Raw genomic sequence first — 18,292 nt, 5'->3', positions numbered from 1 at the left:
AAACGTGAATTTTAGATGATAAAATTGTAAGTTCTCTGATAATGGAAGACCACCTTGAAGAGACAAATTTTATCTACTTCTACGTCAAATAATTCCACACTTCTGAACTTGAATTGAATTATTAACATATCTATGCGTTACAATATAATAAGGCTTGAAAGATCTCCAATTTCCCTAATACCTGATCTTCAACAACAACAAGCCAATTTTATGTTCGCGTCGAATGTTCGCATTATTAGTACAGATCGCGCGATAACCACAGAATTAACATTTCCTCTGTATATTCATCCTCTTCGATACGCGAGTTTTCATGGTGAACGATAAAAATAACTAGCAGAGGACTGCACGTGTACGTTCGCGAGGATTTGCGAATAGCGACCTGTAATAAATAATTACCGAAGCAAGACACTGAAGATATACTTTTTTTCACGCGATTATAACGACGTCCACAGGAGTCGGGGAGGGGACGTGTAATCATAGTGCACCGCGTGTAATGATTCACGGTAAATTCTTTGACCTAGCTTATTACTTTAATTAAGAACGTTGCAACGATCGTGAGGGAAGGGGAAGGAACGAGACGCGTGACAAGCGTGGAATAAAAAGCTTTAATAAGCTTTATTATTAACGTTAATAAATTGGCCCACGGCATGGCATCCACGTGATCTCTGGGCCGCGTCGTTTTACGCGTCTTTTGTTACCGGCGTGCTATGACCGCGAAAAGAACGGTACTCTTCCTTTATGGTCCTCCTTGGACTCACGGTTGCCTCGAAACGAATCGATATTTGTCTACTTACGTAAATACTTATAATGACTGTATTTGTTACAGCATTTACATACTAGTTGAATAGGTTCAGCTATATTAAATGCCGTATCATTTACGGTTAACAGTAACTAGAAAAATGTAATGTTATGGAAATGAAATGTATAGAACCTGATAGAAAACGCCTGATTGGTAAGTAAGAGCATGTGCAAATACTTTGTATAACGTACCTGCACCTATTATCGGAAAATGTTGATTTTGTTAAGACGTTACTATTTATGCAAATTATGATGAAAATAGGAATGAAAAATTGCGTTGACAGAGCGTATTTTATTAACCTGGCATATTTTAATTTGCTTCAATTATGGTAGAAATAATAACGAACATAAATGGGTAGCAGTAAAATTTATTAGCTATCAATTATTATTATTATATTGCAAATTTCTAATGCAAATGCAGGGCTTTATATACCATGAAACATACTAAGAGTGTAATAAAAATAAAGTACCATTGATAATTATACATCTCACAGGAATTGCATCTGGTTTTCTGAACGGTGTACACGTTAAAAATTCCTCGTGCGCACATTTATTCTGTTTAACTAATTACTGGCGAGCATATGCACGGTTATTTATAACTCTTTACAAGTGCGAAGTTTCTTCTTTTTCTATAAAATTCCATCGACGATGAAAGGTATACGTACGTTGAACATCCTCGTTATGTGAACTCATTCTATGTAATTGCATTAAGTAAAAACCAGGCATACTACTGGCAAACATACACCCATTCATCATCCGTACCTCGACAAGTGCTACCTTTTTTATCGATAAAGTTTCATCCAAGAAGAACAACATAATTGCACTTCGTATCAAACATACTTCTCATCCAGATTCAGTTTATCAGAGTTTACATTTACACGGTTTTTTTTTTTTTTAACACTGAACGTCAGTGACATCGATATGTAACAATCTAATAATTCTTAGTGTCACTTTACACGAAGAAACGGTGTTCGAAAATATCAATTATCAATAATAAGGAAAGAAACATATACAACGCCATCATAGAACGAATTAGAAATCAAAGTTTTGTATGTCTCAAGTGCCTTTAACGAGCGAAAAATAATAATAAATATACATCGATCAACCTTGCGATCTTTAACGCGTATTATGTCATCTGGTTGCCACGTTATTAATCAACGTCATTATTTCATGCTACATCTATCTTCCCTTCTCTCTCTTCCTTTTCCCTTAAATATAACTAAAATAACTAACTCCAGTAAAGAAACATTGATACGAAGCTGCTGCCACTGCTACTTACAATCGGATGATAATCACAATCGCAATTCCCTCGGAGCTACGTATCGACGAAGGAACCGCGATGTATAGTCGCCATCATCGACGTTGGAAAAGACGCGCGAACACAGGGTGCCGCTTGGTCGACGTTGCTCGCGCTTCTAGCGGTCCCATCGTACCAACTCCTCTCTCCTCACAGCCGCCTGCATGAATATTCATCGCTTTTCCGGCCGTCGCCTGGTGCGCGAGCGTGCGTTGCTCCCAATTTGTCACACACCGTGGCATTATCCCATTTCGCTAATAAAGTAATATTACGGGGAACCGGGCACGGGCTGATATACTTTTTCACTCTGTTGCCATGGCGCGCAATTATGCAACTTGGTAATTGCACGGCGCCCTGCCCGTCAGCTAGCCGTATCATCGCGTAACGAGACGCGACTTTATTACCGAGTTCTTCTGCGTCCGCCTTCATCCACCTTGGATGACGTGGAAAAAAGAAACAACGTCGTCCGTTCTTCTTCGCGAACGACGTCTCAGACGACAAAAAAGGAGGACGAGACACAAGAAAAGTCGTGCGTGCTGTCCAAAAGTCAGGCTGGCCCACCCTATAGATCAGAAATTAAATAAATTAACGCGATCGCAGATGTTATTGATTAAAATTCACATTGTTTATTATTTCACATTAGTTTCAGATTAGTTAGACTAAAAATTGAAAGTTGGAGCGAAATCGAAAAATTCTGAAAAATCGTGTTAATCGTAAAACGTATTCGGCTGCGAATCGTTCGATGTTACAACGAAGTGGTAACGAGGGAGAATAGTCTGTTTACGCGTTTACTATGTTTCAGGACGATCGAGAGAGGTTCGACGAATCGGCGACAGGGAGAGGGCGAGATGGTGGACGGTGGCAAGGTAAGTGGCTAGTCTTGATCGATTTTATCGATAATCGTGGAACTTGAGTTATCCTTTTTACGGAATCTTGTGTGATTATACGCGTCTGATCATATGCTTGACGTGCTTCTCACTCTTTTATTTTTTCCTCGGAAGTTTGCTTGCTCGTTGTCGCTGTTCTCAAGGTGCTTGTTGGGTTAAAACGCTTTGATAACATGGCAGTGTTGTCCGCAATAATGTAATACGAGTGTCGTCGAGTCGCGATGCTAATTAGATTTTTTTAATGACCGTACCCTTTCGCTTGGACGCTGCGCGAGATCTTTATCGAGACGTTCCGTGCGTTTAACGTGTGTACAAGCGAAGGGAACTTGAATGTCGCGTTCGAGAAACTTGTGAGAGAAACTTCTATCCAACTTCGAGCGATTACGATTCGTTTATGGCTTTCCGAGAATTCTCCAGTATTTTTTGTGCGAAATCTAAAATTCAAAGATATTTAAATTGCTCGATGCATCGCTCAGTACACATTATCCGAAGTATAGATTTCCATTTTCAAAAAGAATTCGAAACAAATTGTATAATATTACTTAGATACCGTCTACTAGGTTCTAGTCCCAAAATTTCCCATTTTCTTTCTTCTGCTCACACGAATCTCAACGAGTCTACCAAACTCCCTCTTAAAATCTCCTCAGGAATCGATTGACATTCGATTTCGCGACAGACAGGTATTACGCAGCCTTCTCAGGTATCCGCGACATTTGCCAGCGGACCGAGCGAGAGCCTCGTAATTAGAGTTTTTCTCGGAGGAGACGCGCGCGTGATCGCGTCCGGTCGCACCGTCAAAGATCAGCGCCGACCGATGCCGATAGACCGCGAGAAACCGCATCTCGTGTCCCCTAACCGGTATGCCGAATCGAAAAAAAGTCGCAACAACATGGAGTGCGTGTCGCGCGATTCCGAGGACACCGATTTCACGGCAGATACATTAATGCCGGAGCCGCAGTCCTGTGCACGTTAGAAGCCGTCGAATAAATTTCCATCGGGACACGCCTCTGGATGCTCGATAATTCACTGGACTTTCTAACTAACGGAGAGGACGAGAATCACGGGAAAATCGTTCGCCTGCGCGATACCTTCCTATTACACGATTACGTTTGCGATGTTCTTGCACGATTTACGTTGGTTAATGGCAAAGGACAAGTATAGAAAGGACGTTAATTATACAGGCCAAGATGGATTGGTTAATTTCGTAGGAATTATTACTACCATTTCGTAGAATTCGTTTTAAGCAACGACATGAATGGTACAGAGATTGCTGTTGGTTATTTAAGGAGACCGTGCCTCATCCTTTGACACTGGTTGGAAAGTTTGTTCTTCTGTTCGTTATTTCCTTATTTCGTTATTTATGTGACTAAGCTTGTGTATATTATTGTTGAAATAAGAACTACTCTGACGACTCGTTACTTCCACGTTACATAATCTACGATAATAATTCAAGCGAAGATATCAAACGGTAGCTTCGAAACTTTTAGAATTTTTATTATTTCACGCGTCAATGGCCGTGCTCGATTCTATCGCTTTCACAATTTTCTCAATAATAATAATAATTTATTTTGTAAAAAAGCCATCTACGAAATCGGAATTATACTGTCGATACCTCGAAATGGAAAATCATGGTCCTGTTACTCGTGTTCGATGGCGGTTGGACGAAAGGAGAAACGGTCCCCGGCGCGATCGATCGTTCCTGATTACGTAATCGGGCTTTCGAGGTCGGGCCGCAAAGTTGCTCGGCTAAAAGATGCTCTTTTGCCCCGGAGCGCGCTTAATCTTATCGCCGGCTAGGCTTTTGTCGGCCAGTTGATGCTTTCTCGAAGCTTTCTTATCGAGCCACGAGCCACGAGAAGCGCACGATTCTCGCCTCGCTTCCGCTTCGCTGGCTTCGTCTCGTATCGGCTCGTTTCCACTTTTGTCGTAGCTCGTAGCCCGACCCACTGGTAGAAAACAGCGCCGCATCACAGCTTTTAACACCGACGATACACGCGATATCCGCAACGATATTCGTGTCGTTTATCAGTGCACTCTATTAGCGACGCGATTCGATGTGCTTTATGCTTCGTGATACTTTGCCGGTTACGCGGTACGTGTTGGGTGCAATGGTGAATAGCATAAGTGTTAGAGAAAGTAATTATGGTGGGAACTGATCGGTGTTTATCTGTTTACGGTTAGGAAAAATTATCGTAAAGGTGATGAGTGGTTTTTCAGTTTGAGTAGTGGAAATAATAGCTCAAACTATAGATTAGAATCGAAGATGATACGATTTGAAATACATCGAGTTTTATACGCTGAATTATTTTAGATTGCTCGCGATGTTTTATCGTTGTTTTTATCGTTATACCAGTAACAATTAATCAAAACGGAAGTTCATATTTTTATCCGAAATAAGTTGACTGTCCAAGGTCGCTAAATCCCCATTATACTTAATTACTCAACTTCCTTATTTGCGTTCATTATATCATTAATACGGATGTTTAGCGTATTTGGCCGATTAAAACAAACTTGGTGAAGACCAGTAACACATTGCTGGAAACAAGTTTCCTTAATGTCTATATCAGCCAGAAATGCAAGCTTGGAATCGCAATCCTTGTGGTAACAACTCGTAATCAATATTTATGGCGGGAAACGAGGAAACGTCTGGAGCGCAGAAAGAAATAGAAAGGGAAAATGTTGCACTTTGCCCATAGATGGCTTCCATTTAATAGAATTCAACGCATTAGAATTCAATTTACAATTACGTATTACGATTATAACAATTCCGTCGGTTTGATGTCGACAAGATTTTCCATCGGCCAAAGATCGAAGAGAAGGAAAAACGAACGTGATCCGGATCATAAAAATAGCGATACCAATTGCCTCTACGTTCCATCATACGTAAAAGAACAATCTCTACCAACATCCGGCAATAAAAGAAAAAGGGACGAACATATTTTCTAGTACCAAACCGCTGGAAGAAGGAAGCTGAGAGTCACGAGCAAGAAGATGCGTGTCCCAACCGGGCCAGTTACGTCGTGGATTCACGAATCCAGGAAGCGTGTTAGCCGGAACGTCGCCGTTCCGGCGATGCATCGCGGTTCACCGGCATTGTTGCGGACGAACGGCGAACGAAACGGAATCTAATCTGATGGCGCGGCGGGTCCACCTAATGGGCAAGCCGTGTCGGGACACGCACCTCTGCTCTCCTCGCTCGTGTCCCCGGCCGAGAAGGCTAAAGTCGTGTTCGCCCTGTCCGATGACGATATCACCCTGACGCAATCGCCATACGTAATGCAGCTCTTTCTCTGCGACTGGGCAAACGATGCAATGAATACGGTGAATCGCGGGATCGCGCAACCGGACACGCGTGGTCTCGCTTCTTCTCTGTTTTTCGATCCGATTCTTCTAAACTTTTGACCACGTCCTCTTTAGGTTACGAAGATACGATATACTGGACATTTAGTTATCTGAGACATTTACTGGCACAGAGTCAAATGTATAATTCTGTGATGTATGAGTGTTGTATGATGCGCCGTTAACACTTTGACTGCTACGCCGAAATCACATGTTTCGCTCAGGACGCCAGGGGAGTATTTTTATTATTCAAAGCATATAATGACAAAATAATAATAAATTGATGATGTAAGACAACATTCTTCTCCAATAGATCGTTTATCTTATTGGTGGTCACGGGTGACCATCGTGACGTCTTGGTAACTGTTGATAGCGACATATTATAACAAGCTTCGTTCATTTCAACAAACCATTCGCATTCGCTATTTCGTCGTAAGCAAAACGTCCAGAATATATTATTGAAACTTGTAGGAGATATTAGTAGACAGTATTTGCTCATTCTATATACAATAGTAAGGTATGTTTACGCTTCTAACTTCAATTATATGATTATAAAGCAGCATTTACGATTATTTTCTAAGGTGTGTTTATAATAATATTCGTAGATTAGCCCTCAAAGATATGGATGCAAACACAGTGCACCGTTAGATGCAAGATTTGTTCTCATTCTTTTTTTTTTTTTTTTTTTTATTGATGTTCTAATAAAAATGTTTAATTGTTCTATGGGGCACTTTTTATTTCAAAGTATCTTCTATTTATTGGTTATATTCAAAATGCCCTAACTGTCAATGATGAGACGAATCGATCCGAGAAAAAAGTACTATGCAGATGTAAATTGCCAAAGGTTTGCGAAAAATATCTGGCGATACGAAAAGAAAGAATAAATTTAAAGCGATTGTTCGATCGTTCTGAAATCGCGAGAACACAGATCCTAGCAATGCCAAAGCCCAATGAACACAAGCGCAGACCAAGGGGAATCAGATGCGGCCGATGTCCAATTCCAGCTGAACAGGAACGAACGCAAATTGAATCGGTCTCCTCAGTCCTTTCGATCCTGCTCAGCTCGTAACGTTGTCACTGGCAATTCCCTAGGCTTTCCACTCCGTAACGGAATTCTCTGGTTCCGGCTACACGTCGCGGCGCGGCTCGATGCGCGCCATTTGTCCCGGCCATAGTCGGCGCGACGGAATCTACACTCGTTAGGCGAATAAATTCAATTGGAAAGCCGGCCTTTTTGCCGATAGCGCGACGCGCAATGCGTCTTGGCGACACCGCAGCCCGTACCGCTGGCCGAAGTCGACGCCGACATCCGCTACGTACATGGCACCGATGCTGACGAGGTGAAAAAAGGTGTCTCATGCCGTCCCGTAGTCGTGTAACCGTTCGCCTCGATTGAAATTTCACCGTGTTCACGGTGCTCCTACTCGCACGTGCAACTCGCTACGTTACCTTTTTCCTCTTCCCCTGTCGGCTTTCCTCGTGAGATTTTCGCGAAACCTACGGTAAAAGGGAAAGCGAGTGAGACGTGTCGCAAGAGACAGGCTGATTCGAAAATGCGATCTGAACATAGTTTTGGTACTGATGGAACTTCGATGAAGTTAGATTTTATTTGCAGCACTTGGCAAGCCTTAAATTAGAACGTTGACAAGTACGTTTCGATTAATATTCGTTTAACGATGGTCTGGTCGTTGCTTCGATTTATTCGAAAGAGTAATTGCTCGATCTGCAATCGATGAGAAAGTCAACGACAGTAACAAGAACTTTATGTCGTTACGCCACGTTTCCGCGAATCCTGAACTAAGAAGGCATGGAGTGTCCGTATCGGCACCAAATTAGCGGTGACGACTTGGATTCGTGCCAAAGAGCGCGTGTACCGGGAAAGAAGAAGAAGGTATCGGTTCTCGATGGTCCTTTTAAAGATGGAAACCGAGCGTAGCAAGGGTGCAGAAGCAGAATCAAGAAAAGAAGAAACGTAGTTGCACGCGAGGGTTCCCGGTGGTCGCTTGTCAGCGATATCTTCGCTTCGACTGGCGCACGTTTTCAAACTTGCCCTCTCTGTTTCTCGCTTGGGGTCTTTTTAGTAGCAGCGAGTGCAACTTGCGCGCGTGCTCGTCCGTGTCTTTCATGCGATGTATATCGACGGGTTGGCGACAATCATCGCCGCGGACGCGCTCTCTCACGGAGCCAATTACAAGCATAGAGGCCGCCACAGTACGGAGATCATTGCGATTTATTTTCTTGCCTGCCTCCTCTCTCGTCTCGGATTTCCGTTTCCCAGAGATGTGGCCCCCGATTCCGGATGTACAACGAGTCCCCGCTGGATGCTGCTATCAACAACCGAAGAAAAGAGCAACGACTTTTTTTTCTAGATTGTACTTTCACAATTAGTGGAAAAAAATCAAAAATATCCTATATGCTCCTTCCACCGTATAATATCGCTCAGCTTACTCTTCGAATCGAATTCCATGAAACACCTGGTTACTTCAGGTGCTACATCACCACGTGATAGATGACCATGTGATTTTTCGAAACCGCTACATAACCACGATGCCGTGATACGTGCAATTAGTAATTAAAGGAAGATCACGACCGCGGATCCGTCACAAATTCGCAAGAGAAACGAGTTACAACAGTGTTTTTCCAAAGTTTACCTTAGCATCACGGCGCAAACGGCTCGTGAAGTTCGAAATACTCTGCAAAGTTGCAATAAAACCACGGTCTGATTAGAACAGGAGCCTTAGAGTGGCAGTAACACGTCGGTCTGGTTCCCATTTACGGAAAAAACGTTTCTCCCATCGCGTGACCCGGCCGTTCTGGTCGTCTGCGATCCTCGTTGCACATGCACGCGTTGCGTACACGTGCCCGCACGTGTTCTTTTTTTCTTTCTCTTCTTTCTTCCGCGTCCTACGTAGATTTACGCCGGTTTCTCTAATCAGAGATAATTGAAACGTGATTTCAGTCGAATCATTACACCGTATCATTTACTTCTGCGAACTTAATTGCCCCGGGTATTTGACGTACGCTTCTTGAACAAATTCTTGGTAATTTAAAGAATACAATCGCTTGTATAATTTAATAGAAGACTAGATGCACAAATAGCTCTTGAAAGATTAATTAATCAGATGGAAGAGTTGAGAGTTGAGGAAATTATAATTTTTATTGATGTAATGACTTTATCGGCTATCTAAATATACAAGGTTTAACATACAGTTACGCAGTTAAGATTTTACGATTGCGTAACAAAAATTGTTCCTGGTAAATCTTGCAGGAAAGAAGGCAGAAAGAATTACCACATTCCTTACATTCATCGCGATACGGAAGTATAACATACATACGAGCAAGAATAAGCAATTTGTCAGGAGCAACAATTCCCTCGTTTTTACCCTAAGAATTTTAATTTTAAAACACTGCTTCTAATACAGAAAATTATACAAATATATTCAATTTGTTATAAGCAATTCATTAGAAGCGAATAAAATTCTTACAAATTTCGGATAGAATATAACCTACGTATAATTAAATCTAAATACGTCAATATTCAAATTGTTAAAACCGAGATACGAAGCAACGATAAGAAGGAAAAACTCGTCGCGGACACAGTTTCACGTACGGTTAAACGAAGAAACTCGCCGCGTTTCTCAAACCGATTCTCGCCCGCGCGGCGGACGCGAGCGTTCGCGAGGTAAATTGTCCGTGGAGCGATTAAATGAATAATTCATTCCTAAATTTCATCAGTTACACCAGGTTCGTCGTACTCTCTCGGCGGAGAGCGCGTACGCCGCGGGAACGGGCGAAACAGATGGAAAGCCTCGCGTTGTTTCGCGTCGTTTCGCCATCGTGTATCATTTAGCTTCACGAACACGCTAGGAGACGCGGGTTAACGCGACTGCGCACGCGACGCCATCCACGATTTTCTTCCCTCCTTACCTCACAAATTTACATGTTCTAAATTTTAATGATCTCGGAAATTCTTCGCCATTTCCATTATTCCAAAACCATAAGCAAGACATTCGTCTTTTTTTTCTCTTGAGAATTGTGGATCTGAATCGCCGAAATAAAAGTAAAGGAACACTAAGGTTACACTTAGAATTCATATTAAAATAGTTTTAGATTTATTTAATAAACGATTCCCAGAATCTTCGTCGATATACATTTGCACGCGTCTAACCACTTTCTTTGTCTCTTCATCTTCCATACCACACTGCCAACGGAACATTCATCTGTTTTTCGAGACGCCGCGCACACACATACTTCTACACACTCGTATTCCTATACGTGTGTCACTACTACGCGGTTAATCTAGTCTGTTATACATTTCTCAATATTTTTGTTTTTTTTTTCTTTTTCGTCGACTACGAAACATTACGGGTTTCTTTTTAATATTTTCGTATCGGCAAACGCGATAAACGTTTGATCGAGCTGAAATCTACACGTTCCAATATATGTTGCAGTTCCAAATAGTTAGAGCGTGTAAGTGTGATGCACGGCAGAAGTACGGATAACAGAATGAATTAAATTCGCACGTTCGCCGGGCATGATTGGAAACTGGCAGCAAGTTCCGGGACGGCATTTCTTCACGCGTGGTGAAATGATTTTCCGCGGGGAAATCGTTAAGGCGAGATTCGCGTGCAACGGAGGCGACATTACGTTCGCATAGTTGGTGAGTGTGTACGTGAATCACGATTATCAGGAGACACGCTGACTCTCACAGGTTCTCATCCTCGATTGCACGCGACATACACGGCTAGAAGGAGCAATTTCCACGATGCCGTTATTCCTGTTAATCGTGGTACGTCGATTGGCAATTAAAACCGATCAGAAAAAGAAGAACATTAAGAATCCCGTGATAAACATTCGCTAGGACTTAGCCAAGCTTTTGTTCCACGCTTTCAACTGTAAATCCTTTATTTCAAAATTATTGTACTATTGAGATTGGATTTTTCGTTAATTACGTCAATAATTTTCACTCGGTTAGATGGCAGATGATATTGGTGATTAATCCGATGTATCGACTCAAAGTATACAAAACTACGGTTGGTCTAACCTTTTACCAAGAAAAATTTCATCATCTGCGATCACAGAGGTCCTTGTACCTACCTTTATAGTTTCTTCATTTCGATACATATACCAATATACGTATACATAGTAATCCTTGAATTCCCGTGAACCAGGTTAAAATAATCAGAGCGGACCGGTTAGTTGGTCGAAAGTTTCGAGTTAATTTCATCCGGAAAGCGAAGGATTCCATTTCCTTTGTGAGGGCTGGCCAGTGTGTACTTAGCTCGGTAGCGGAGCTTCCGGTATCACCCATGTGTGATGTCGACTATCGGCCGCACATATCGCGGCTACAAGTCTACGGAACCAGCCTTCTCCACAGAGAGAGAGAGAGCTTTTTAATTAAACGCTCCAAGGCTGGAGGGGGTGACTTCCATCCTCTCTCTCCTCCACCTCCTCCTCCTCCTCTTCCTCCCTACAACGGCCCGGGAGTTCAGAGTCGAGGCTCGAGCAAGTCAATATCAAATACCTCGGAGCTAGACGGAGTGGTAAGCGCAGAGTAAGCACACCGAGCAGAGACAGCTAGCCCGATACGATCTCTGCGTGGATCAGCGGCGGCACTCTTTTCACCCTTTGCACGTTCAACTCGTCCTCCTCGAGAGACCGGACCGACATCGATATAGCACGCAGCGAAGATTAAAGCTTTCGATGGCAATCTACGCGATGTACGTTTAAGCGGAACAAAATGTATGAATTTATTTTCAATGTATTGTGCAGAGATAACGAGACGGCTAGCAGAACGTCGCGGGGGCAGAAGTCTCCTCTCTAGTTCATCAGGTTCGTACGTTCATTCGTTGCTACAGAATCTTATTCGTAGGCAGATATGAGACTTTTCAATACGCGTGATTATCACGATTATATCGAGTCGACCAGAAATAACCAATCAAACTCGCAATCCTTCGTCCAGCCAGCTTCCCATAGACGCGCGATATATGTCGTGTCGTATATAAAGTGGGTTTACATCCTACGGGGAAAAATTCTTATTCCAAAATCTGGTTCTATAATCAAGCGTATCGGTAGAAATTCCTATAACGGAATTCGAGACCATCAAACTATCCAATCGAGCCCTATCTAGCGATAAATGAAAATAGTTACGCAACGGGGGCTGTGAATCGGTCTGCACTCGCAGAATTCTTTCGCGAATATCGATCGTCGATCGCGTTTAAAGCGGCCTCGTGGCAACGTGTTGGTTAGTTCCCTCGTTACATACCAGTCGCTCGGAAACGCGAACACGCTACGAAAGCTTGGCGAAACAAAGAGACGACGAGAAGAGAGGGGAGAAGAAGGGAGAGAGTTGTTTCGTTTGGCCTCATCGCGGAAAACGCAACGCTGGCAACGCTTTTCCAACGATAACAATTATCCACGAGAGACTTCATTACCCATTCGCCGCGAGGCGGCTTCTATTCTTTATTTATGGACAAGCTCATTATTTCTGTGCAAGTAAGCATATGAAAAATTCTCTCTCCCCCGTGTTGCCACCCCTGGTTACCCGGATTCTCCGCCTCTTTTGATTTCTCCTTCTATGTTCCATCCTCGTTCGGCTCTCTTTCTCTTTCCTCAGGTCCTCGCAGGCGGGTCCACGGTTTTATTAAATTAGCCACCGCCAGCCGGATGAAAACTCCTGCGGTTGTTGGTGCCGCGCGAGACCTTTTTTTCTATCGATGCCATTTATGACGATACGTCGAACCTCATGCATCGAGTTCGAGTTATGTTTCCAGGGAATGTCGAGTTTTTCGGTTATTCGATGGAGAAAGGTGAGAATGCAATTGGTTTGGGAATTTGGATTTTCTAATTGTTCTTTTATTTTTCTCTTTCCTTTTTTTTTTTTTTTTTTTTTTTGGAGGTGGGAGATAGTTTTGTAATATTTATGTTGCATAGTTGATTTAGTCTGGTAAATTATGTTGCGTAGCTTTTTTTTAAGAGGACATTGTTCGTTCAAATAAATTGTTAAATTAATTTTGTTAGACATAATTATTTATTTCTTCAACATCGACGCGAGCAATTTTATTCGCCTTCATGCGATACGTTCAAATTTCGATTATCAGCGAGTCAACACCTCGGCGTAACATTTAACAGAAGGGAAAAGCGCTTGTTAAGTCAATAATTAATAAACGCGTAATCTGTGATTCGCGATTTAGCGGTTCATCGAGTTTATATTAACACGCGTATGCATCGTTAATTACGCACGAGTCATTTGTTCCCTCTCTATTATTCAGCAATTTATCTTCGCCTGTAACAAAATTGCTCTACTTTCTAACATTTTCCACGACGATATAAGAATCGGTGCATAGAGGACCCCACAAACAAGTTATCCAAGAAACTTAGAATATTGACAATATCTAAGAAATCCAAGAGGTCTAAGATACTCGAAAAACGCGGGAGATTGAAAGAAAATCCACAAAGACAGGGATAACCCGATAACAGTAAGAAGGACTGATTACACGAAATCTCGGGGACTTGAAAAAATCCATGAAAATTTAAAACATCCGAAAGATCGCAAGATATCTAGAAAAACCGAGAGATCCAGGAAGCTCGGAGATTAAATTAAAACCTATAAAAACCGTATAACTGAAGAAAGCCTAAAGAACAAAAACCAAAGTCCCCAAAAGTCTGCAGAGGCGACGATTCCAAGTGAACGAATCGCCCGGCAATAAAGTACGATTCCATGCAGCGTAAACTGTGGCGGGGCACAACAGCGATCGTCGTTCGTAAGTTACGCGAGCGGCTCTCTAGCGGGGTGCACTGCGCTTCCGGTACACAGTCTGGGACGCGCGAGATCCATGAAACGATCGCGGTCCGCCTCGTCCGCGATCGGAGGGGGACATTGCGACGAATCGCGATAAACGGCGTGGCAGCACTTATAAATGACCGGTAAATATTCATGTCGAGGCTGCGTCCGCCGGTGTTATGCAGATGAGAGGTGGCGTGGCGGTGTGCAACGCGCGTAATACGGCCGTCCTCGGTTCCACGGAAGCGGCGCGCTCATCTTTCCCGTATCTACCATCGGCCGTCGCGTCGCGACACGCGCGTCTCTGTCCCTGCCCTGGATATTTCCCGCCGTCGAGTACCTACATAGCATCTATGTGTACCGTATGTGTGTATTATGCAGCGTCTGGGTCCCGTGTCCTGTGTCTCGTCGTCGGAATAATTTACTGTGCTGGGAATAATTAAGCGATTAATTAAATCTGTAGGAAGGAATGAAGAGAGAGGTGGGTTGGTTGGAAGGAAACGCTGATTGATGGGTGAGAGAGTCGAGGCTGCGATTCTTGCTGCAAGTTCGTCTGGGTTTTACTTCGTTGGATGACCAGCTATGTGCTGTTGCGTCTGATTCATAGCGCTTCGTATCTACTGTGTTTCTATATCTACATTTATATCTATATGAAGAGCGGAAGGCAGAGACATAATAAATCACATTAAAACGTATAAAGATTAAAAGATCAACGAGCGTAATTGTACTTTCCATATTTTCCTCCTGCAACGTTCGTATTTGCATTTACCTATGTATACCTACTATCGAATGTTTCGCATCTTGAATTACGTATTTGTACAAAGAGGAAAAGGAGAGAAGAAGAGGAAAAGAAAAGACACGATGATGTATATATAGAACCTGTATGAAGGAACGAGAGAATTGGAAAAGGGAGTTTCGAAGGTAGAATGGGAAAACGGGTTACAAACGCGGAGCGGAAACTCTGTTGATCGTTTAATAATCTCGTTTAAAGCTGTCGTCTCTCGTGCTGCTTTTTGGTATTGTCTTTTGTGCCGGCGTGCTTTGTTTGCACGGATTATGAACAGTCTGCGAAAGAAAGAGGAGAAGCGGAGGTCGAAGGGATGCCGCCCTTTGCCAGTGAGCAGCCAGATTCCAGCTTCTGCAAAATTAAACGATCCCGCGGTTGTTGAATGCTTTCGCACACACCTGCGTGCCAGTCGACTTCATTCGAAAATTCGCGTCAGCATCGTGTTGAAAGTTGACTTTCAGGTTAGAAATCGCGGCCACGAATACATTTAACTGTACGATACTGAATACTCGATATTACTTAAAAAAAGATGTAGTTCTTCAAATATAAATAGTGGGAATAATTGAGAAATGACATGTTTCCGTTTATTTTCACGGATTTAAGCGAGCACTTCAGCGTTACATCGTTTTAGCCTCCTATATAGATCTAACTCGATCCTCCATTCGCCTCTAACTCGCACCAGCACCAACGCGTTCCGCGTTCCTCTATCACTTTCCCTCTTTTTCACGTTATTTATTTCTCTCTCTCTCTCTCTCTCTCTCTCTCTCTCTCTCGCTCTCTCTCAGTCGGTTCGTTCCAACGTGTTTCTGTCTCTGGTCCATCGTCGGTCACCTCCCGGGCAATTTCGTGCGAGGCACGAACGAACGAACGAACGAACGGCATAGCGTGTGGGTGGACGAGAAAAGAGCACAGAGAGAAACGATAGGGTGGGGATCGGAGAGATTAGCCCCGGGAGGCTCCTTTGTGCAGCAATGAAAATGGCTTGTCTCAAAGAACCGCGACGGATACATTTTTAATTACCTCAAATATCACTCGGAGAGCTCGCCCAAGTTTCTTAATTAAATGTCATATTGCGCCCGCGGGCCACGAAGTCCTCCGTCGAAACAGAGAAGACGCTGCTATATCTAGGAAAAACAGAAGACGAGGAGAAACATCTCTGGCGTCGAAGATCTTTTGAGCCGGTCGGTAAATATTGGCCGTATTAATAATGGGCTCGATGAAGCGCGACCAACAAACTCCGATCCGAATTACTGTGCCAATTTGCATTGTTCTTCGTCGAAGAATAACAAGCTATCGAGGAGAACCTGATTCTTCGGATGACCGATGAGTCTTTATTCTTGCTTCCCACCCTTTTCTTTCCTGCCTGTTACGAAGAGATGCTATTGATCAGGGACTCGATACTATATAGCTTTATGCTTATCAGACATTGTGCTTACTTCGTATGGATGGAACGAGGATCGATGGTGTTCTACGTAGTAATTAAAGAAATGGTCAGATAGAAAAGAATAAAATCGTCCTTAAGCTAGTCTCTTATAGAAAAATCTATCACTGTCAAAACGACAGATCGTAGATTAACCTGCTAACCGGCAAATTATATTTCGTTTCTATCCGAAGGAGATTGGATAATACGGATGAAAGGGAAGCAATGAAAGACAATGTGCGTACATCGGAAGGTTCAACAGCTTACAACAAAACGCAAATGTCCTCGCAAATCTCGACTGTTACTACTTGAAAACAAGATTGCACGTGCAATACGATCAGCATTCAAGAAAGGGTGGAAAGTGGGAGATACAAGAGCAGATAGAGCGAAAGCTTTTCGCAGAACGCAAAGTCATTTCGCGATAATCCTAAACAATTTGTCCATGCGAAAGGGGAATAGGGTCCAATAGAAGAGATTCTCAAGCAGCGGCTACTTATGCCAGTCGTGAAATTCCGCGGTAATAGAATTGCAATATAGCCAGTGCGAGGGTTATTGGAATATTCGCCGACGCACGATCACCGACTAGCCAAGTGACTAAATTTGAATATAACAACGGCCGCGCACTCATACACACCGTGGCATGCGCATAAACCACCACGGATACATATCTACGCTGGCAAGTGGTCGCTGCTTCGAAACGCAGCGGCGACACGCTCGCGTTTACTTTTCTCCCCTCGAACGACGACTACGAAGAACGTAGCCGTTGTTGTGAATCTTCGGCTTTCTTAATCCAGTTCCTGGTTCCGACTCCAACTCGCACTCTTCGGCTTGGCAGGTTTTACCTCGCCTAGTATTCTTTTATTTTAACAGCGCAGAAGGTGGGTAGTTTAAACCGTTTTCCTTCCCGTTTTGACAAAAGTAATCGATTTTTTATTTATTTATTCAGTCAAAATTTATCAGACGTAGCAGCCTCTGCGTATGTTTCTTGTTACGTAAGTTTCGCCTAAGTCTTTCGCCTAGCAATGAAAACGAAAGCTTGCGCTTGGAAATCGATTTGAAGTAGCAGCAGGCAACCGGAAGGACGAGGAAGGGAAGGAGAAGAGCACAGAATACAGAGGCGTGTAAAACGCGGTTTGCATTTCCGGTGTGGATAGAGACCGCCCTTAGCTTTATATAATTGCGAGCTTTCATATTTGATGTTGCCGAGCGGTTCATAGAGCCTCGCAGCCGTTGCCTTACACACGGCCCATTTCTAGCATTTTCAAGCAGCTCCGGCACAGACTGCTCGGCGACCTGCAAACACCGGCTTGTTTGAAGCCGGGATTTACCGTGCGTTATTCCCGGATTTGCGGGAATCGTGCGCCCACCCTCATCCCCTGCAGCACGATTTTTCAACTCTGAACACACCGCATCGCTCTTTGACCTTCCTTCCAGTCATCTTGTCTACGTCGACTTTCCTAAAATTCGTTCCTGCGAATTGCTTTCCGATCGTTGGAATTGCCATTTGTAGAGGAATTCTTCTATTCTTAATGGTTTTTAGTTGACGATGGAAAAATTACATCCAGACAGACAGAAAAGTTAAAAGCTAAATAAAAACCATTAAGAATAGAAGAAAGCACGGCGTATAGGAAGAATTGTAATAAATGAAATGATGAAACGATTGATAAAAATTTATTAGACAGGGTGCACGAGCACGACACGTGGCAGCAAAAGTCTTGAGAGGTGACGCGTGGTCGTAGCAACGGAACACACGTGGCTCCTCGCGCGATCATTCTTTGTCAGTACTTTGTCATGTGTCGCAGTCACATTGTGAACCGTGTTTGATCGATGCGATTCGACCTTTGGGCGAGTCGAGGGAATGCAGATAATGAAAGCAATCCGTTATGAAGGTGCGTGTACGCTTGGACACCTTTGCTATCGACAGACCGAATATTTTATACGAATCAGTCGATGTTTATACATTTCTTGCTTGGAGTTTCAA

The 18,292-nt window shown here is 43.2% G+C and overlaps 1 protein-coding gene across 1 annotated transcript in view; it reads left to right on the top strand.

Annotated features, from left to right (window-relative positions):
• The window catches only part of LOC139989499 (uncharacterized), a 178,874-nt gene that overhangs the window by 129,088 nt on the left and 31,494 nt on the right, over positions 1-18,292 (top strand). The window contains exon 4 of the mRNA XM_072007958.1: positions 2,898-2,961. Coding sequence (XP_071864059.1) covers positions 2,898-2,961 — 64 coding nt within the window. The remainder of the gene's footprint in view (positions 1-2,897; positions 2,962-18,292) is intronic.

Source organism: Bombus fervidus, chromosome 1, assembly GCF_041682495.2.
Source record: "Bombus fervidus isolate BK054 chromosome 1, iyBomFerv1, whole genome shotgun sequence".
Lineage (NCBI taxonomy): Eukaryota > Metazoa > Arthropoda > Insecta > Hymenoptera > Apidae > Bombus > Bombus fervidus.
The sequence above is the reverse complement of the archived record's forward strand: the minus strand, read 5'-3'. Positions and strand labels throughout refer to the sequence as shown.